Genomic DNA, 21,401 nt, shown 5'->3' on the forward strand with positions numbered 1-21,401 from the left:
CAAACTATAATATAATACTAATAAATAATAATAACACTATTAATTAAATAGATAATAACCAAATAACCCTCTCTGGGTTCTTCACAGAAAAAAGCCAGGAAATAAATAACATTATTGAAAAAAATTTTTTTTTTAATTATTCAGGGGGCCGGACCAAATGTGGATGCGGGCCGTATCTGGCCCGAGGGCCGTAGTTTGAAGACCCCTGCTGTATCGGCTTTTTTAATAATAGCTGGAAGCTGATTCCATTAAAGAAGAGCTTGGTAGTTAAAGGCTCTAGCTAATACTGTACTTTTAGAGACCCTGGGAACTACCAGTAGACCTGCATTCTGAGAACGGAGTGTTTTGTTGGGGCGGTATGGAACCAGAGCATCGGTGAGATAACATGGCCCCAAACCATTAATGGTCTTAAATGTAAGAAGGAGGATTTTAAATTTAATTCTAAACACGACTGGAAGCCAGTGACGGGCCAGTAGCACAGGGGTGATGTGCTCTCTTTTATTAGTTCCTGTTAAAAGTCTTGCTGCTGCGTTCTGGACTAGCTGAAGAACTTTTAGAGAACTTTTAGGACTAGCTGCAAGTAAGGAGTTACAGTAATCCAATCTAGATGTAACCAACGCGTGAATTAATTGTTCTGCATTGTTTTTAGACAAAATACTTTGGCTATGTTGCAAAGGTAAAAAAAGGCTGTTCTGCAGGTTTGTTTAATATGAGCTTTAAATGATAAGTCTGGGTCAAATAGAACTCCTAGGTTTTTAACGTGGTGCTGGAGGCTACACTTACATTGATTGAAATGAACAGGAAGTGACCCAGAATTGCCCAAAATCATCCAGAAGTGACCTAAGCCAAAAAGTGATCTATAAGTCACCTAAAATGAACAAGGAAATGACCCAAAAAAACAGAAGTGACCCAAAATGAACAGGCAAGTTACCCAAAGTCAAAAGGAAGTGACCTGGAAATGCCTTAAAATAAACATAAAGTCACCCAAAATGAACAGGAAGTGACCCAGAATTGCCGAAATCATTCAGAAGTGACCTAAAGCCAAGGAATTTTTTACAGTTGGAATGAGCTACAAGGTGCCGATCAGGCCGCATGTTTGACACCCCTGCTTTAGAACACGTCATTGCTCCTATGTGTTTACGATTAACAAATTTTTTGTTTTTGGTGTTTCGACGCAAGGTTCCACACGAGACCGTTGCCTCAGACTTGAATAGAAACCGCAGTGACGAACTGACATTTCAGGTAAACCACAGCATTTTTTGAATATATTTGTGATAGGTGTTTTCATGATGATGTCGCAAGTTGCTAGACAGAATTCAAGGAACTTGAACTTTATCTGGGCAGGCTGAAAGTCCCGCTGGCAGGCAGGAAAATGGACTCACGGTTCAAGCCACGCATGATTTCACTCCAGGTAGGTATTCCTAAAACTTGTTAACAATGGCGTAAAAATGTGAAAATTATCATCACATTTTTAAATATTATCATGTTTTTACATAACAGTTTTCACGTTTTCAAATAACTTTCACTATTTTACCTTTTTGTTTACCTGTAGTTAACATAAAAATGTTCACGTTTTTACATAATTATGTTACTATATAAAAATGATCAAGTTTTTAGGTAATTACCATGTTTTTACATAATTATTACGTATTTTCATGAGTTTTCACATTTTGACATAATTATCACGTTTTTACACAATTACCTTGTTTCTTCATAATCACATTTTCACATGATCATTTTCACGTTTTGACATCAAAATCTTTACGTTTTTACATAATTATGTTGTTACATAAAAATGATCACATTTTTAGATAATTATCACGTTTTTAGATAATTATCACATTTTTATATGAGTTTTCACGTTTTGACATAATTAACACGTTTTTACACAATTATCTTGTTTCTACATCATCACATTTTCACATGATCGTTTTCACATCAAAATCTTTACGGTTTTACATAATTATAACGTTTTTACATGAAATTTTTCCTTTCATTTTCATAACTATCACGTTTTTACTAGGGCTGTCAAACGATTAAAATTTTTAATCAAGTTAATTACAGCTTAAAAATTTATCGTAATTAATCGCAATTCAAACCATCTCTAAAATATGCCATATTTTTCTGTAAATTATTGTTGGAATGGAAAGATAAGACACAAGACGGATATATACATTCAACATACGGTACATAAGTACTGTATTTGTTTATTATAACAATAAATCAACAAGATGGCTTTAACATTATGAACATTCTCTTAAAGCGATCCATGGATAGAAAGACTTGTAGTTCTTAAAAGATAAATGTTAGTACAAGTTATAGACATTTTCTATTAAAACCCCTCTTAATGTTTTCGTTTTACTAAAATTTGTAAAATTTTCAATCAAAAATTAAACTAGTAGCCCGCCATTGTTGATGTCAATAATTACTTACACAATGCTCATGGGTGCTGAAGCCTATTAAATCAGTCGCACCCAAGCGCCAGCAGAGGGCGGCAAAACTCCATAAAACACAATTAACATGTGGGCATTTCACTGTACTGTCATTTAAATCTGTCTCAGCGGGGCATGTGCGTTAATTGCGTCAAATATTTTAACGTAATTAATTTAAAAAATTAATTACCACCCGTTAACGCGATAATTTTGACAGCCCTAGTTTTTACATGATTGTTAGGTACAAATCTAACTATTATGTAAAAATGTGACACTCGACTTTTTATGCTTCGGTACTCAACTTGCATTCAGTAAAAAAAATAAAAGACATACATAGAAAATGATACTTTTCAAGGTTGTAAGATGTAATTCAACAAATTGATTTTGAATTTTAACATCACTGCTTTTTGCTGAAACCGCGCTTAATGAAAAATGTGACTAAATATAATCTGGTGGATTGCTTTTTGTTCCGTCAGAGGGTCCGGGAGAACTGGGCTTGAAGTCCGGTGATGTCATCAAGGCGGTGGAGCGCGTGGACGGCGAATGGTACCGGGGCACTTGTAAAGGATCCACCGGTTACTTCCCAGTTAACTTTGTCAAAGTGCTAGTAAGTCAGCAAGATCATACAATGACAAATGGAAATCTTGAGTCAAATGACATATTAGTTCTATGTGTTTTAATGCTTGCAACTCACCTGTTATATACAACCTTTGAAAATAATTTGCTGTATATTATATAATATTTAGAGTCATACACAATTGAAATATGCAATAAAACATCACTGTCATTGCACTGCTAATGCCACAACATTGTCACATGGATCTCACTAAGTAATATGCTCTTAGTAGGGCTGTCAAAATTATCGCATTAACGGGCGGTTATTAATTTTTTAAATTAATCACGTTAAAATATTTGACGCAATTAACGCACATTCCCTGCTCAAACAGACTAAAATGACAGTACAGTGTAATGTCTGCTTGTTACTTGTTTTTTGGTGTTTGGCGCCCTCTGCTGGCGTTTGGGTCCAACTGTTTTTATGGGTTAGTACCATGAGTGAGCATGGTGTAATTATTGACATCAATAATGGCGAGCTACTAGTTTATTTTTTGATTGAAAATTTTACAAATTTTAATAAAACGAAAACATTAAGAGGGGTTTTAATATAAAATTTCTATAACTTGTACTAACATTTATCTTTTAAGAACTACAAGTCTTTTTATCCATGGATTGCGTTCAGAGAATGTTAATAATGTTAATGCCATCTTGTTGATTTATTGTTATAATAAACAAATACAGTACTTATGTACCGTATGTTGAATGTACCTGTATATATCCGTCTTGTCTTATCTTTCCATTCCAACAATAATTTACATAAAAATATGGCATATTTTATAGATGGTTTGAATTGCGATTAATTACGATTAAATTATTTTTAAGCTGTTATTAACTCCATTAAAAATTTTAATCGTTTGACAGCCCTAGTTCTTAGAAATCTGGGTACTGCATATGCAAATATAATATTTGCACAGTTACATGACTGACAATAAAGGCTTTCTATTCTTTATCTGTCTAATCTTTGTCTATTCAGCCGGGCGTACCGCCAAAACCTGTTCCGGAGAAGAGACCAAAACCGCTTCCAACTAAAGTCATGTAAGGTTTTTGTGGATGGCTTTCCATGAGTTTGTTCAAATTGTAGTTCAATCTGAGGAAGTTCAAATATGTCATTCTTTCAAAAGCGGTCCCAAATCCTTTGAGTTGGACAGCGAGAGCGCCGAAGTGTCGCCGTGGGCGATGGGCGACGGCAGCCGAATTTTCCCCGACAATCCACCGTCCGCACAACAGAAAAGTCGGACGCCTTCCACCAGGGTCGCGTTGCCAGGTAAGAGGTTAGTTAGGGCCCGAGGTGGTGTTGTTTTCCAGATTTGGATTTTTTTTCTATTTATTCTTTTCATTTTTGGGTAACAAAAGGGGAAATTGGTAAATATGGTGTTCATTTTTTTGGGGTGGAAATGTAATTGGGAAAAAAAGAAAAAAAATCCTAGATGAAACTTGAGGACAAAAAATAATTTTTGAAGTTTTTTTGAGGGGCAGATTGCAAAAAGAAAAAAAGATTAAAATTATTGTTTAAAAAATTGTGAAATGTACTTTTAAAAAATGTGTTAGAATGTATTAAAAAAAAGGTTTTTTTTTTTTTTTATTGTAGAAAAATAAATTAAAAAAAAAAAAAAAAAAAAGTCAAATCATTGTTCCAAAACCATGAATATGAAATAGTATCCTGCATTTTTCCCCCCAATTATTTTATATACCGGTATATTTATATAAAATTTAATATGATTAAAAAACGGAGTCAAATGAAGCTTGATGACAAAATGATAATTGAAAAGTTTTTTGAGGAGCAAATCACCAAAAAAGGGTTTAAAAATAACGTTAAAATATCATAAAATATATTTTTAGAAAAATGTTTAAAAGATTATATGATTGAAGAAAATGTTTTTTTTTTTTTTTAAATTGTTTAAGATAAATAAAAATATTGAAAACATGTCAATCATATTTAAAAATTGGTTTAAAAAGATAATGTTTGAAAAATGTCAATTATGCTTGTAAAATTGTCAAAAAATAAAGGAATAAAATACTGAAAAAAAGGGAAATTTAAAAAAGTTTTTTAAAAAACCCGCTGAAAAACATGTCAATTATATTTTAAAAAAATGTTTAAGATTAAAAAAAGAATGTTGAAAACATGTCAATTATATTTTCATAAAAATGCTCAAATGAGTTAAATAATAGTAATAAATATATAATAAATTATAAAACTAACCCTAAATCCTTAAACAGAGAAAAATCAAACAACTCATTGCTGTGGTTCATGGGCGTGTTATTTAAACGTTCCCAGTTGTGCAACTTTGAATGACCTTTCCGCAGGCATGGCCAAATGTTCCGGAAATCAGCCAGAAGCGGTCCAACCTGCTCAGGTAGGACGGATTGACTGCGCCTTGAGATACGAGTGGATTTTCACCAATGGATTTTTGCATCCTCAGTCGTCGGTGGAGTGGGCGCTAGCTCGCCACGACTTTAACGGCGAGTCTGCCAACGAGCTGTCCTTCAGTCGGGGGGACCGCATCCTCGTCACCCGCCACGTGGACGACCAGTGGAGCGCCGGGAGGCTCGACGGGAAAGAGGGAATCTTTCCCAAGTCATTTGTGGAGAGTTGCCAAGGTAACGTGGATATTTTTAGAATTAGTCTTCTAGAAAAACAATTGGTAATAAATGTTTTGTTGCAAAATTTGCTGTTCAAAAATGGCTTAACGCCTTGATGCCTTATTTTACAATTGATAAATAAGCATGAAATGTTGCAAAAACACATGGCATTTTAAATTGGAAAAAATACAGCTAAAAATGACACAATTCTACAATAAAAATATCGCAAAAAGATTACAAATAATATTGAAACACAGTTAATTTTTTAAAATAACAATTAGTATTAAAATCCTCATTTGTGTATTTTCACAGAATTATTTTAATTCTAATTTTTTGAATACAAAAATATTAAATATTGAAAACTAAATTGGGAAAATACAGCTAAAAATTAATTTAAAAGGAATTCAATTATACATTAATAAAATTTTAAATCGTTTTAAAATCTTTTTCATTTTAAAAAAATATTTTAACTGAATTTTTTATGTTGTAGATATATTTTTGTAATTTTTTTGAATACCAAAATGCTAAATATCCAAAATTAAGTTGGAAAAGTACAGCTAAAAATGAGATTCAAAATAATAAAATACATTAATGTATAATTAAAAAAATTTTAAAATGAAAAGGTTTTTTGTCAATCTTTTAAATACAAAAATACTAAAAATTGCATTTTTTTTTAAATTGCAGATTTAAAATATATATTAATATATAATTCTAAAAAAAATTAAAATGAAGAGGATTTTATTTAACAGAATTTTTATCAGATTTTTGATCGTCTAAACTTTTGTATTTTATTTTTTGAATACAAAAATACTAAATAAAGCAAATTAAGTTGGAAATGTACAGCTAAAAATGACATTTAAAATAAATAAAAATATACATTTATTTAAAAAACTAAAAAATTGAGGATTTTTTAAACAGAATTTTATTGAGTTATCAAATTTTTTGATTACATTTTTATGCATTTCAGTTTTTTTTAGACAAAAATACTAAATAAAGCAAATTAAGTACAGGTAGGGGTATATTAAGGTACAGCTAAAAATTTAAGATATAAAAAAATTACCATTTTTAAATTTTGAATGGGATTTTTTTCAGACTTTTATCAAAACGTTTTGATTGTTTTAACTTTTTGTATTTTATTTTTGAATAAAAAAATAAAGCATATTAAGTTGGAAAGGAAAAATGAGATTTAAAAAATATATTAAAAATATTTTTAAAAACTAATGAAAAGGATTTTAACAATCGTTTTATTTTTTTTAATTCATTTTTTTTATTGTTCATATGATTCAATTTTTTTATTGTCCATATTTTTGGTATTTTATTTATAAAGTTATATAAACATTTAATATAGAAGAGTTGAAAACTACAGCTTAATAAAATTCTAAAATAAAAATACTGTATCATAAAACAAAAAAAAATTATTCAAATTTTTTGTCTATTTCTTGATAAAATATATTGTAATTTTTAATTCTCTATACATATATTTTTAGGCTATGCTCTTACACACTTTTCCGTTTTCAAATGTATATCGGTTCGTTATATTGATCTGGGAAACGCAGCTTTTATTCCTATACAGTAAATGGCAACTCCATGCCAGGAAATTTGATTTTTTTTTATAAATGTAAAGGCATCAAGGAGTTAATCATTTTAATTTCCATGGAAATTGGCCGTTTTAACCTGAGTGTTTGTATCAGGAACAGGTTCGACGTCGTCGCATCAATTGATGGGAAGGGCAATGTACGAATTTACTTCAGATTCTGTTGAAGAGCTTTCTTTGCAGGTTAGGATTATTCTAATTTTCAGAGAAATATTTTCTCAACACCAGTATCCTCTTGACATGGTTCGTTTGGGTTCCTTTGCAGGTCGGGGACATCATCACCAACCTGGAGTCCATGGATGACGAATGGTTCCTGGGCGATTTAAGGGGCAAACGGGCGCTGGTGCCCAAAAACTATGTTCAAGTGCTTTGACGCTAACTTGTGCTGAATTCAAGGCAGTATTGGATTGCTTGCATTCCAGTTGCAATTTTGTTCTTTTGACTACTAATTCTGTAATAAAATAGTTGTACACGGACGCCATCTTACTTTGGAAGATGGAATTGCAATTTATTTTTGAAGGCTAAAAAACATTAACAGCCATTTGTTGGTTTGAGACCAGAAAGCAAAAATATTTGAATATTTTCTTTAACAAAACACATATTAATGGGCTGCGCCCCAAATGCTTTTTCCTATTAAAAGAATCCACTTCTGACTTTTTGTTTCAGATTGTGATTGAATTAGGGCTGTCAAACGATTAAAATTTTTAATCGCGTTAAATCACAGCTTAAAAATTAATCGTAATTAATCGCAATTCAAACCATCTCCAAAATATGCCATATTTTTCTGTAAATTGTTGGAATGCAAAGACGGATATATATTCAACATACTGTACATAAGTCCTGTATTTGTTTATAACAATAAATCCACAAGATGGCATTAACATTATAAACATTCTGTGAAAGGGATCACAGATAGAATTGTAATTCTTAAAAGATAAATGTGAGTGCAAGTTATAGTAATTTTGATAGTTTGTATATTGTGACTAAATATTGCCATCTAGCGTATTTGTTGAGCTAAACTAAATGTTTGAATAGAGTATTTTGCATAGCTATTTTGATTGGGAATGCCAATTCTCTTTGCATTGAGCACTTTTCTTTTTGTGAACATTATTTTATTTTTGAGAGATAGGAATATTATTTTTGTTGTGCTTTCACTAAATGATACTGTAGCGACAAATGTTCTTAACTGCCCAAATGCATGATGGGATTTTGAGCAACCATGAGTCACAGTGGTGGCTGCAAACGGTATATCTTCTCTGCGTGGTGTACAATACATGGTATTAAGAAAAAGATTATTTCCAGTCATTCTTCCCCAAGTCGCTCGCCACAATAGTTATAATTGTAGTGGTAGAAATGGCACAGCTTATAGCAATAAATAGCGCGGCTCCAATAAATGCCTGTGTCACCAATTCGCCCTTCCTGGTAATTGGCGGTGCCTTCAACATCACTGTAGTGACACCCACTTTCACTTTCATTTACATTTCGCAACACGCATTTTTAGTTGACACACAAAGTCCAAAGTTGGTCATTTACATTTTTTTTATTATTAAATCTGTCAAGGTGTTGATTTTTAAACGCTCTCCTGGATGGGGGGCTCGTAACCGTCGGCCCTCTCCACCTTAGCTCCGGTGTCGTCCCCGGACGCTTTGGCCGCGCCGCCGGCACCGCCCTCACCATGGAGCTCCATCAGTTTGCCCACTGCAGAAAAACCGACAAACCCGTTAATACCGCCCGAGGTGGACTGCGCACCATTGACACACATCGACATCCTATCCATTTTGACCGGGAGCAATCATTTGCTAATACGTTAGCGGCATTCAAATGCCTAATAAATGGCGACTGACACAAAATACGACCATAGGAAGTTTACGATCATTTTTCAAGTTCGACTAATATATTGGCTGGCTGATCTATGGACTTTTAAGATCTGCCATCAGCTGATGAGTAGCCAATAGAATAGAATCACATGGTCACCGTTTGGTAATCTGTCATTAAATTTTTAACCAGTGTATCGACGAATAGCAGCTCTTTCATTCAACACCAGATGGCAGCATTGTCACATCGTAACTAAACGAGTTTTGCCTCGCCGACTGGGAAAATCTGTTTCAAGTTCACGTCAGTGAGCGGCATCTTGCATCAGTGATGTTTTATATCCTCTCTCTCCTGGAATAATCAATTTTGATCACAATTATATTGAAAATATGGCGTCACAACAACAAGGCAGGGGTAGAAGAAGGTGTGAAACACTAGGTGTGGACCATCCGTACAAACGCATTTCGGGTAGCTGTGTCCATCGAGTCCGAATGGGCCTTGTTTTGCTCTGCCATTGTCGAGGTGGCTGCTGAGTGCTGTGGCCGCAAGGTAGCCGGGACCAGTCATGGCGGAAATCCCCAAACCAGATGGTGGACACCGGAGTGAGGGGGGCCATTAGGCTGAAGGAAGCGGTCTACAGGGCATGGGTGGCCTGTGGGTCTTCGGAGACAGCGGAATGGTACCAGCGGGGCAAGCAGAGTGCACTGTGGCAGCCACCAAGGCTAAAGCTCAGACGTGGGAGGAGATTGGTGAGGCTATGGAGGAAGACTATCAATTGGCTCCAGAAAGATTTTGGTTAACAGTCTGGCGCCTTAGGGGGAGGCATTATCTCGCTCACACTCTTAACAGTGGGAGCAAGAAGCTACTGACTTCAACCAGTGACCTTGTTGGGCAGTGGAAGGAATACTTTGAGGAGCTCCTTAATCCCACCAACACATATTCCATGGAAGAAACAGAGCCGAGGGTCCCATCCAGTATCATAGCTTAATCCTGGGTCTGGTCCCAAGGACAGCAGCTTTAGCAAGGAAGCCCAGACCTTCCTCTCCCCGGCCACTTCAACCAGCTCCTCCGGCAGGATCCCAAAATGTTCCCAGGCCAGCTGAGAAAGTCTCTCCAGGGTGTCCTGGTCGTCCCCGGGGACTCCCGCCATTGGGACATGTCCAGAACACCACTCCAGGGAGGCGTCCAGGAGGCATTCGAACTTGATGCCCGAGCCACCTCAACTGACTCCTCTCAACGCGGTGGAGTAGCGGCTGGACACAGAGTCCCTCCTGGATAACACATCTCTAAGAGAGAGCCCGGACACCCTACGGAGGAAACCAATTCCGGCCGCTTGTATCTGGGATCTTGTTCTTTCGGTCACGGCCCACAGCTCGTGACCATGGGTAGGAACATAGATCGACTGGTAAATCGAGAACATTGCCCTTTGGCCCAGCTCCTTCACCACTACAGACGTGTACAGAGTCCTGGGGTTGGACTGGTCAATTGCCGAGGTAGTGAAATTACTCTGAGAATTGATGAAGTGCGCCTTGGTTATCTCAAGGCTTTGGATCTTGCATGTTGATGGTGTCATGTGTGGCATGCCTGTCATCGAGGGCAATGCCTTTGAAATGGCAAACCGGGGTGGTGGTCCCCATCTTTAAGTAAGGCGACCAGAGGGTGTGTTCCAACTACAGGCGAATCACACACCTCAGCCTCCTGGGAAACTATGCCAGGGTACTGGAAAGGAGCGTCCGGTCGATAGTTCAACCGCTGGAGGGATTATATCTCTCGGCTGGCCTGGGAAGGAACGCCTTGGAAGTCTCCCAGACAAAGCTTGTGAATGGGCTATCTGGGCCTCTTTGCCAAGACCGCTGCCTCCGCGACCCGGATTCGGATAAGCGGGAGACAATGATGACGACGATGGCAAAGAGAAATTAAATATACACTGAAGACGGGGGGGTGGCTATGGAGTTCCTTTTGTATCATATTTTCGTACTCTGAACCACGTTTGTAAATCGGCTAATTCGCTCCAAACACTACCTTAAGTTTATAATCAGGGTAAAACCAGAATAAAACAGTAGCCAGACACATTTGACTCATTCATTGCAAACAAAAGTTACAAACATGTTACAGTACTATACTGTTTAAAGTACTTCCTCTTTTTCTGGGAGTGTTGTGGAGGATAAAACGTTTCTTTTGGCAATTCCACTTTGTGTTTCTGGATTATTTTGTGGCTTTTTAGCTCTTAAAAATTCTGAATATTAAATTAAAAGCCTGATTCAGAATCTTAGAAAAATGGCGCGACCGAATTTCTGATCACGTGATCGGACTGGGGACATCCCTAAATTATACCACTTTTAGTGAAGCATCAGTTATCGTGTTTTCCACACTACAAGGCGCACGCCACTCCTCCGTGAGTCATCGCCTTATCGTGGTGGAGCGGTTTGTGTGTCCCAATGATCCTAGGAGCAATATTGTCTGGGGCTTTAAGCTCCTGGCATGGTCATCCATCGCAAATAGATCCGAGGTCAGGGGCCAGACCAAGCACGGCTCAGGAGACCCCTTATGATGAGTAAGACAAATGGATCCAGGTTTCCCTTGCCCGGACCAGGGTTACCGGAGCCCCCCTCTGGAGCCACGCCTAGAGGTGGGGCCCGAAGGCAAGCCTCTGGTGGCCGGGCCTGTCCCCACGGGGCCTGGCCGAGCACAGCCCGGAAAGGCAACGTGGGTTCCCCATCCCATGGGCTCACCACCTGTGGGATGGGCCAAAGGGGTCGGGTGCGTAGGGAGTTGGGCGGCAGCCAAGGGCAGGGGCCTTGGCGGTCCGACCCCCAGCTGCAGACGCTAACTCTTGGGAATGTCACCTCTCTGGCAGGGAAGGAGCCCGAGCTGGTGTGTGAGACAGAGGAGTTCCGAATAGATCTAGTTGGACTCTCCTCCACACACAGTTTGGGTTCTGGTACCAATCCTCTCGAGAGGGGTTGGACTCTCTTCCACTCTGGAGTTGTTCAGGGTAAGAGGCGCCAAGCAGGTGTGGGCATACTTATTGCCCCCCGGCTTGGTGCCTGTATTTTGGGGTTTACCCTGGTAGACGAGAGGGTAGCCTCCCTCCGCTTTGGGTTAGGGGGACGGGTTCTGACTGTTATTTGTGCTTATGCACCGAACAGCAGCTCAGAGTATCCACCCTTTTTGGAGTCCTTGGAGGGTGTGCTGTAGAGCGCCCCCTCTGGGCACTTCCTCGTTCTCCTGGGGGACTCCAACGCTCACGTGGGCAATGACAGTGAGACCTGGAGAGGTGTGATTTGGAGGAATGGTCCACCCCGATAAGAACCCGAGTGGTGTTCTGTTATTGGACTTCTGTGCTTGTCACGGTTTGTCCATAACGAACACCATGTTCAAACATAAGGATTTCCATAAGTGCACTTGGCACCAGGACATCCTAGGCCGCAGTTCAAAGATTGACCCTAGCCTCACCTATGGTCACGAGCTGTGGGTTGTGACTGAAAGAACAAGATCCCGGATACAAGTGGCCGAAATAAGTTTCCTCTGCAGGGCGTCCGGGCTCTCCCTTAGAGATAGGGTGAGAGCTCGGTCATCCGGGAGGGACTCTGTCGAGCCGCTACTCCTTCGCGTTGAGGTGGCTCGGGCATCTGGTTCGGAGGCCTCCTGGATGCCTCCCTCAAGCGGTGTTCTGGGTGGGCACGCCCCACTGGCGGGAGGCCCTCGGGGACGACCCAGGACACGCTGGAGAGACTGTCTCTCGGCTGGTCTGGGAACGCCTCAGGATAACCCAAGAGGAGCTGGTTGAAGTGGCTGGGGAGAGGGAAGTTTGGGCTTCCCTATTAAAGCTGCTGCCCCCGCGTAACGATCCCGGAGAAAGCCGAAGACGTTAAGGTGCACCTAAAAGCCTTCTATTTTCTCAAAAGTCAATAGTGCGCTTAAAATCAGTTACGCCTTATATATAAATCAATATTTGTTGATCATGGCATGGCGTTCCCTTGAATGCAGCTTCATCTTGTGGATGCATAATGCAACTACTACTACTGCGCCTTATATATGAAAAGTTTTCAAATAGGCCATTCATTGAAGGTGCCCCTTATATTCTGATGCGCCTTATAGTGCCAAAAATACAGAACTTGCTTTTTACAGATTCTAAATATTTGTATTTTTCGGGAGTTTTGAAGCTGTATGCAATTTTTGTCTTTTTTTGAACACGACTTATTGGATGATAATTTAGCCAGTGAGTTCTTTTTGTGTTTTAAATTACAGAAGTAAATCATTGGCTGCGATTAAACTGTTCATTCACTGGCAGCCCTCCCACTTCAAATGGATTGGCTGTGTACTAGTGATAAACTCATTCAAATAGTTTTAACTTAGCTAGTAAAAGTCATATGATTGGATGTCGATCATTGTCAATGGCGCTGAAAGACATAACTTACGTTCAAACTTGGGCTTCTTCAACATTTTGACCTTGCGGACGTAGACGTCGTGCAGAGGGTAGATAGACTGACACGCCTTTTCGATGTCCTTGCCCACGCTGTCAGGGATCCTGCAACAAAAAAACAACCCAAAAAGATTAAATATCATGCTGAAGTAGCAGAACAAAACAGACCCGGATTCGGCGCCACTCACAGCTTGTTGACCACCTCCTTCAAGTCGTTGGTCTGCACCTCACGGGTCATGATCTCCATCATCTTCTTGCGGATCTGCCGCACCTGCTGGTGCTGAGCGTAGGAGGTCTTGCGGATCTGGTTGGTGCGCTTCTTGGTGAAACCCACGCAGAATAGACGCAGCAGGTAGCCGTCTGTGGTCTTCACGTCCACGTGTGCCTCGATCATGGTCTGAGGGAACAACGGTTGGAAAATCCATCACGTGCAAAAAGGCGTTTATAAAAGCGACGTTACCTGCCACTTTTTGACCATGGAGCACATCTTGTCACGGGTCAGGTCCATGCCGTGGAAGTTGGTGAGGCAGTTCTTGCCTTGCACGTCTTCCGTGATCAGCTTGAACTTGCGGAAGGCAACCTCGTCGTTCTGCAGGTCGGCGAGGCTCACTTCGAACACGCGACCCTTCAGACCGTCAGAGGCGATTCCTGGAAGAGTAGAAAGCAACAAAAATCAAACTTATTCATGACGATAGACACCAAATTAGGGCTGTCACAAAAGGAAATTGCCTGTACATTGTGAGTAATTATCATTGTTTTACCAAGCAAATGCAGATACAATTAGGAACCGGGTTAAGACAAGTTTATGTCATTGTTTTTTGGTGATGTGCAGACGCTAGCTGATGCGTGCTAATCGTTTGTGTGGATTGTTATTGCTGAATCAGCAGCTAGCTATTGACACAAATTTTGAATTGCTGTTATTGAAGATTAAACCGTTTTTTTTTTTTTAGTTTTATTCTGCAAGTGTTGATGTCATGAGCAGCTGAATAAAGTCAACAAAGCACGCGGACGACTGACATCGTCATTTCGTAGTTTAGCTAGCTTTCTAGCTAGGACTTAACTCCAACATCTTGGCAAGGACTGTACAACGAAGTATAATATATGCTTTTGGAGAGTTATTTTGAGATTTAGGGGGTATTCAGGGGTGCTTAAAGGGTTAATTCTGATTTACGCGAAAATTCAGGTTACGTCGTCAGCACTGAAACGGGACTCTTTCGTGACCCGTGAACCAACTGTATTTTATCTCATTTTGATTCATTACCAAGATAATCATTCTATCATCGAGGACAACATCAATTAAGAGCAAGGGATGTTGCGATTGCATATTTTAGCACCCGGGTCACATGATTTTGAGAATCTGCCGATACCAAGGTACAATACGGTCTTGTATAAAATATTTTAATATAAAATAAATATGTTAGTGTACTGTACTGTTTACTAGGTGTGCATCGGCACTGCCCTCACGATTCGATTACGATTCGGAGAGCCACGATTCGATTCAGAGGGTCACGATTCGATTCGGTTTGATTTGGCAATGCATCGCGATGCATTAAAATTCTAAAGCAAAGCATATTTTTCGCGAATCATGAGGCAACATAAGCGGTCAGACATTAAACAACTTTTTATTGGCTCTTGTGTCACTCCTGGTTGAAGTCAAATGAAAATACTTTCATATATTTATTTAAAAAAAATACAGATCACAGCATTTAATTGGTGCTTTGAATGAGACCAGGGCTTTCTCTCTTTTTTTTTTTTTTTTACACACAGTAGCAGCCTTTCACACAGTGCAACATCTGAACTCCTGTGCAAAATCAGTAATAACAGTCACTGTATTTTAGTCACAACGACCCATCAATAAAAATATTCAAGTAAATATTAAAGAAAACAAAGAAAATATTGTAGTGCAGCAGCATCTTTATCACAATATCAATCCAGGGATCAGTTCAGTTGCAAACGAAACGTCAACTAAATTGCAATGTAGAGCAAAACTAAAATGTAGGCCTAGCCCACTATATATGTGAAATAGAGGTTAAATCGGGCCTAAAAAATCCAGCACGACACGGCTCGCTTTGTTGTTGTTGTTAGAGTGACGCGGGGGAAAAAAAATAAAAAATAAATAATGCAGCAGCAGCAATTTATTTTCATTTCCTCGAGTTGGCAGAAAAAACAAGTTTTCTTAATGTTTAAATCGCCTGCATATTTTTATGATCATTATAAAAGCATTTACACAACCAAATAACACCGGGAAAGTTTAATATTAAAAAAAAAACAAAAACAAAATATGCGGTTTTGCAGACACACAGAGAAGATTCAAAAGGATCACATTTGTGTTGCCTTTGTGTGCATAATTAAAAGTCATAACGAATTTTCAGTTGGCAGAAAAAAACGCAAGTTTTCTTAACGTTTAAATAGTCTACATATTTTTACGATCATTTTAAAAGCATTTACACAACGAAACAACGCTGGGAATGTTTAATATTAAAAAAAAAAAACCATGCGGGCCACGGCGTTCATGTGCTTGCACAAGCAAATGCACAATACAGAGAGCCTGCTCTCAGTTTTACCCCCCCCCCACACCTTTTTAAAAAATATAATTTATTAGTCCGGCGCGGCGGCCCGACCCGACCCAAACGTGAATGCTTAACATTTTGGGGTTTCGGCTCGGGTCGGGCCCAAAATGTTAATCAGGTTCGGGCACAAGATCTAACCTCTCAGAGATAGGACATAACATAATGGCTGAAGCGGAGAAAGAGGGAGCAAGAAAGATTATTGATGCACCTAAGACATTGAAAGCAGACAATTGGAGACATTTTGGCTTCTACGAGGTGGGTTGGAAACTTGACCAGAGTTATGTCGTGTGTAAAAAATGAAACATGAGAATAATAATACAAATGGGGAAACCAAATCCGTTGCATCACTGGAATTGCGCAAGGAAGATTTTGGAACGTATTTATATATTTTAAAATGCGCTGAATCGATTCGGCTTGTTGCCCGCATCGAATCGAATCGTCCATACCCCGCATCGGGATACATCGCCGCATCGATTATTGTTGACACCACTACTGTTTACAGTAGAGCTGTTCTGACTAGTCAACATAATCTATGACAGATGTGAAGACGAGCACACCTTCCCAACGACAGTTAATATAGGGTTAAAAAATATATGCGTGGAAAGTTGAGAATGGCAGATGCTCAGGGTTCAAGCGGGGAAAGCGGCACAAAGCCAAAAAAGCGTATGAGAGAGACCAAAGCATGGAGTTATTTCAACGAAACAAAGGAGGGTACATTGTCGTGTGCGTAATGCCAAGCTTGAATACCACGGCAGCACATCGGCCGTGAGTGAACACCTGAAGCGCCGGCACCCAGTTATAATTTTGGAAGACGACAGGATACAACAAGCTGGCGGATCGCAAGTCCATATAACGTCATTTTTTATTTAAGTTGCCTCTATGTGGGTCAAATGACACAGTATTAGGGGCTAATGTCGGGCTAATGTAGCTGAAATAGTAGCTACATACTTTACGTAATTCCGCATCCATTAAAATCAACAATATTGAATATTGCTTGTGTTTTACTATCGGTTTAACAAATAAAGAAATCATTATTTTGCTTCATCTATATTATAATCAATAGAAGAATTTATACTAATGCTTCGTCGTAGCTCCCAGCTAAGGTACATGTACATATACAGGGATTCCCCTATATTCAACAGATTGTGGCGCACCGCCACACTAAAATGAAAGCCGCCACGCCTGGCAAATGAGATGTATTTTATTTATTTATTTAAATAAAAAAAAAAATTTTTTTTAAGGCCGCTTCAAACTAGCGGCAGCCGAGTGGGAGGAGTTCAGCGGACACCTATTCATTGTGTATTGTAGCCTAATGTTCGTAACTATGCAGGCCCCCCCTTAAGAGACGCAAGGGGAACGAGTAGGAAGAATGGGAGAACGAGCGAGATAGCGAGAGATAGCGGTCGCATGTTGTAGCAGCCCGCTGTTATTTTGTTATTGTTTTTCTTTATTATTGTTACCACAATCAAGTGGGTAAGCAAATACAGACTTCTCTCCTTCTTGCCCATATCCGGGGCATTACAATAATTTGGATCGGACTTTTCGGCGAAAGTGAGCGGTGGACGGCCGTCTTGGACGGAAAGCAAACTTTGACTAACTTGCGCTGAGAGACTGCGGAGAGGCGGGGCCCAAAATAAAGCCTTGCTCTATTTTCAGAGCGTTGGTCACAGTAAACGATTTATCAGTTCAAGCAGAGTAAAATGATACATATTCACGGTACAAGAACGTCGTTTCTGTGTCCATCGATTGGTAAGAAAAGGCTGTTTGTACGAGTGACGTGTGGGCGCTCCCGTCAGGGGGGACATTTCACGTGGAGTGGCTATTTTTCGGCACAACACCGGCGCGCCAACTTCAGACAATTACGGCTGACGAAACTTTGATAAATGCGCCCCCCCACCCAAATTTCGCGAGCTCTGGGACACTCGAAAAATGACTCTCATACCTCTCCTTGCTAAGTTAATGGTACCTCGACGTGCCTTTGTGTGGAAATTTAGTTTACGAACAACGGGGAAAAAACTATTCACCTTCTCACCGAATACCGAATCAAGTAAAACTCTTTACACGGCTATTAGAATTCCCCCAGTGCTCTAAATGGGTCAGTTGACAGAAGGACTGTTATTGTTGTGGTAATGTAGTACTTATGAGGGTCAAATAAAAGGAAAAAGGAGGACTACGACGGTGGTCTGCAACCCGCGGCTCTCGGGCCGCATGCGGCTCTTTAGCGATGCTTCGGAGCTTTTTTTTTTTTTTTTTAAATGGAAAAAGATGGGGGAGGGAAATATATTTTTTTGTTTTAATAGGATTTCTAGGAGGACAAACATGACACAAACATTCTTTCAATTCATTAATATTGTAATGAAGTTAAACTTGTGGTGGCATAGTACAACAGAGTAGTCACGTGGTGCGTCATTCTCTATAGGATCCACTGCAGGGAAAACAAACATTTAATCATGAAGGCTAATTACGTATTTCTATAGTAGGCTAATATAGCTAGTATTGATAATTATAAGGCTTGTAAAAGGCTTTTAATTTTTTGTGGCTCCAGACATACTGTATCAGTTTTTTTTGTGTTTTTTTGGGGGTCAAATATGGCTCTTTCAACAGTTTGGGTTGCCAACCCTGAGTCACTACGAGATGTAAGTCGTACTATTGCCACGAGAAAAAAAGTCGCATTAGTACATCGGGTAACGTAGCTGTAATCAGCTACGCATTTTACATACATGTACTGTAGCTGAGAGGTACAACATTAGCCTGGCTAATGAAATATTTCAAATATATCTTTGTTATGGTTCTTCTTGGGGGAAAAAATGAAGAAAAAAAAATTCGCTGTGGCACGACATGGTGAGGCTGTCCGACTCCGATGCAGCCCACCACCACAGCTTCAAAAAATCCTAGGGGAAACACTGATATATAAAGTGCGTAGCGGCTCACAGCTACATTACCCCTATGTAATATTGAGACTTTTTCTCGTAGCGATATTACGACTTTAATCTCGTTCTTTTTTTATTTTATTTGCCCTATTACTCTGTCGTAGCGTCATATCAACGTGCATCCTTAGGTTTTTTTTCACGTACTTCACGCCAGTGATACGTGACATTTATTTATCTACTCTGCTGGTGCTCACTCTAATGCTGAGAACAATATAGCCATACCACAAAAAAGAGAAAGTTGTTTTGAATCCTGTTAGAAAAAAAGTCAGTGTTCCGAATCAGTTTACATCCCATGCTTTTGCACTAGTTATGGCGTTAGCACTGGACCTTATTTTTTGTGATTTATTACCGTTATTTGTACTTTAATATAGAATAAGTGTTCCAAAATGTATTTTTCAATTAATAGTGATTGAATTGCTAGTTTAAAAAAAATTATTAGACTAGTCGGTTAATCGTTAAGTCTGCAGACTAATCAGGAGAAAAATAATACTTTGGGACAGCCCTAGATTACAGTCCTTCCCACTTTTTCCAGGAGTGATGCGGAGTAAAAAACATTTTTTTGGTTCTTTGGGCAATGCCATTTTAATTCTGAATTCTTTTGTTAACTTTTATCACTTAAAATATATATAAAACACCTTAAAAATAAAAACCGGATCCTTCTCACGAAATTCAGATTGGCCAGATGTCGGATCACGTGATCAGATCAGGGAATTCCCTAATTTGAACCCCCCTTTCTTAACTTAAAAATAAATTAAGACAAATCAAAAAGAAAATTTATAACTTGTTTTCCTTTTTCCTCCCCCAAATAAGAAAAAATAAAAATGAATAAAATCTAAAAAAAATACCCAAATAAAAACTTTAAATATTTACTGTTCCTATTTATTTTTAATTAAACAAAAAAATAAGAATGTTTACTATCAAGAGGCTCAAAAAAATGATTCGGACAATTTCAGGTCAACAATTTCCCTAAACGACGAATCTAATGTAAAAATTGGAGTTGTCCGATATTATCAAGTAGGCAATAAAAATCGCCCAAAAAAAAAAGAGACTTTTTAAATTATATCAGGCAATATTGACATCAGTTTGTCATTATCGGTTTTGAGCCAATATGCATACTGCCGTCAAGTGAATGTAGATGCCTTCTCCCTTTGTACAAGGGCTGGTCACAGCTTAGCACAGCAGTTATGCTTACTGACCATTAGATGTCTCCCAATCTACGATGCTTGATATTTGTTAAGTGAGTAGATCATTTGCATTCATGGGCAAAACTTAAATGAACAATAAATGATTGAAACAATGACTATGCTAAGTCCATGGTTAACAAGTCATTTTTGGACAACTAGTCAAAAGAGTTGTCAATTTCTTAATTGATGAATTATCAATTAATCAAAAAGAGTTGTCAATTTCTTAATTGATGAATTATCAATTAATCATGACTGCTCTACTGTACATGGCATTGAAACAAAAGACTTACTGGTTCCCTGAGTCCTGGTGACCAAAGTCTTGCCAATATTGCGGATGATGAACATGGCCGGTGCCTTGACATCATACCAGTCCTTTTTGGAGAAAGGGTCCACACTGGAAGAAATTATATATTAAGTTCTACTTGCATAAAAAAACATGACACAGCAAGTGCAATTTATGTTTCCATTGTAATGAAGCACAACAGGTTTTGCCAGGGAAAAGCCGATACAAAATGTAACAAAGTTATCTTTTGTGCTTTAATGATCTGTCAAACCATGTGTGGCTTCATCAATTATTAAAAAAACTTGTTACCCATCTTTCATTTGACATAAGGAAATATTTATCATATCCAAATTTTAACAAAACATAACATTCTTCCATTTTCATAACGTCAATTTACATTACTCAATTCCGAACTGTGACTCTATAAACTTAAACATTAAAACGCAATGTTTACAAATTGCATTCTGTGGCTTAATTTAGGAGACGTACTACTATAACGTGAGTCGCTAACTCGATGCTAACATGAGTTAGCTCCAGGAAGAACCATGATAACCTTATGGGCATTTGAAAGCACTCGTGTTTCATTCGAAACAGTAGCGACAAACGTCAAATACGCCATAAAACGACAAATTAATCAAAAACCGCTCCGGGTACGACAAGAAAGAGGAAAGCCGAAACTCGAGGGACACAGGCCCGCGTTCGAGACTGCAACCGAGCCCTGCGTTATCCGACAATTATCGCCTTCATCCTTTGTTGTATTAGTACGTTTTTGGTAGGAATTGACAGGCTGGAGGCTTTTTGATACTTTGCTGCGTGAATTTTCTACTTACATCTTCTTTTTGGCACCCTTTTTGCCGCCTTTGGTCAGCCTCTTATTCTTGCCGACTGCCATGTTGGCTACAGGGAGTGAAAGAGGAGGAAAAGAGGAAATCGCGCGAGAATTGAAGAGAACGAGAGCGCTGTGCTCCCGCGTTA

The 21,401-nt window shown here is 38.8% G+C and overlaps 2 protein-coding genes across 2 annotated transcripts in view; one reads left to right on the forward strand and one right to left on the reverse strand.

Annotated features, from left to right (window-relative positions):
- Positions 1–8,242, forward strand: part of sh3d19 (SH3 domain containing 19) — a 43,257-nt gene extending 35,015 nt beyond the window's left edge. Inside the window, exons 10-18 of the mRNA XM_057843373.1 lie at positions 1,180–1,242; positions 1,345–1,411; positions 2,909–3,039; positions 4,021–4,082; positions 4,169–4,311; positions 5,352–5,401; positions 5,468–5,645; positions 7,319–7,404; positions 7,487–8,242. Of these exons, the coding sequence (XP_057699356.1) occupies positions 1,180–1,242; positions 1,345–1,411; positions 2,909–3,039; positions 4,021–4,082; positions 4,169–4,311; positions 5,352–5,401; positions 5,468–5,645; positions 7,319–7,404; positions 7,487–7,594 (888 nt within the window). The 3' untranslated portion in view covers positions 7,595–8,242. The remainder of the gene's footprint in view (positions 1–1,179; positions 1,243–1,344; positions 1,412–2,908; positions 3,040–4,020; positions 4,083–4,168; positions 4,312–5,351; positions 5,402–5,467; positions 5,646–7,318; positions 7,405–7,486) is intronic.
- A 496-nt stretch (positions 8,243–8,738) lies between these two features.
- rps3a (ribosomal protein S3A) lies at positions 8,739–21,401 on the reverse strand. The gene is made up of 6 exons (XM_057844203.1): positions 21,257–21,401; positions 20,434–20,537; positions 13,920–14,107; positions 13,648–13,856; positions 13,455–13,564; positions 8,739–8,919 (listed from the first exon to the last, which is right to left on the reverse strand). The coding sequence occupies exons 1-6, from the start codon at positions 21,316–21,318 to the stop codon at positions 8,792–8,794; spliced, it is 801 nt and encodes a 266-aa protein (XP_057700186.1). The 5' UTR covers positions 21,319–21,401; the 3' UTR covers positions 8,739–8,791.

This window comes from Corythoichthys intestinalis, chromosome 8 (genome assembly GCF_030265065.1).
Source record: "Corythoichthys intestinalis isolate RoL2023-P3 chromosome 8, ASM3026506v1, whole genome shotgun sequence".
In the NCBI taxonomy this organism is placed as follows: Eukaryota; Metazoa; Chordata; class Actinopteri; order Syngnathiformes; family Syngnathidae; genus Corythoichthys; species Corythoichthys intestinalis.

Coding starts and splice junctions, on each gene's coding strand:
- rps3a (XM_057844203.1), bottom strand. CDS start 21,318: ATGGCAGTCGGCAAGAATAAGAGGCTGACCAAAGGCGGCAAAAAGGGT. Junction 13,857..13,919: donor CCATGGTCAAAAAGTGGCAG/GTAACGTCGCTT, acceptor TTGTTCCCTCAG/ACCATGATCGAGGCACACGT. Junction 8,920..13,454: donor GAAGAAGCCCAAGTTTGAAC/GTAAGTTATGTC, acceptor GTTTTTCTGCAG/TGGGCAAACTGATGGAGCTC.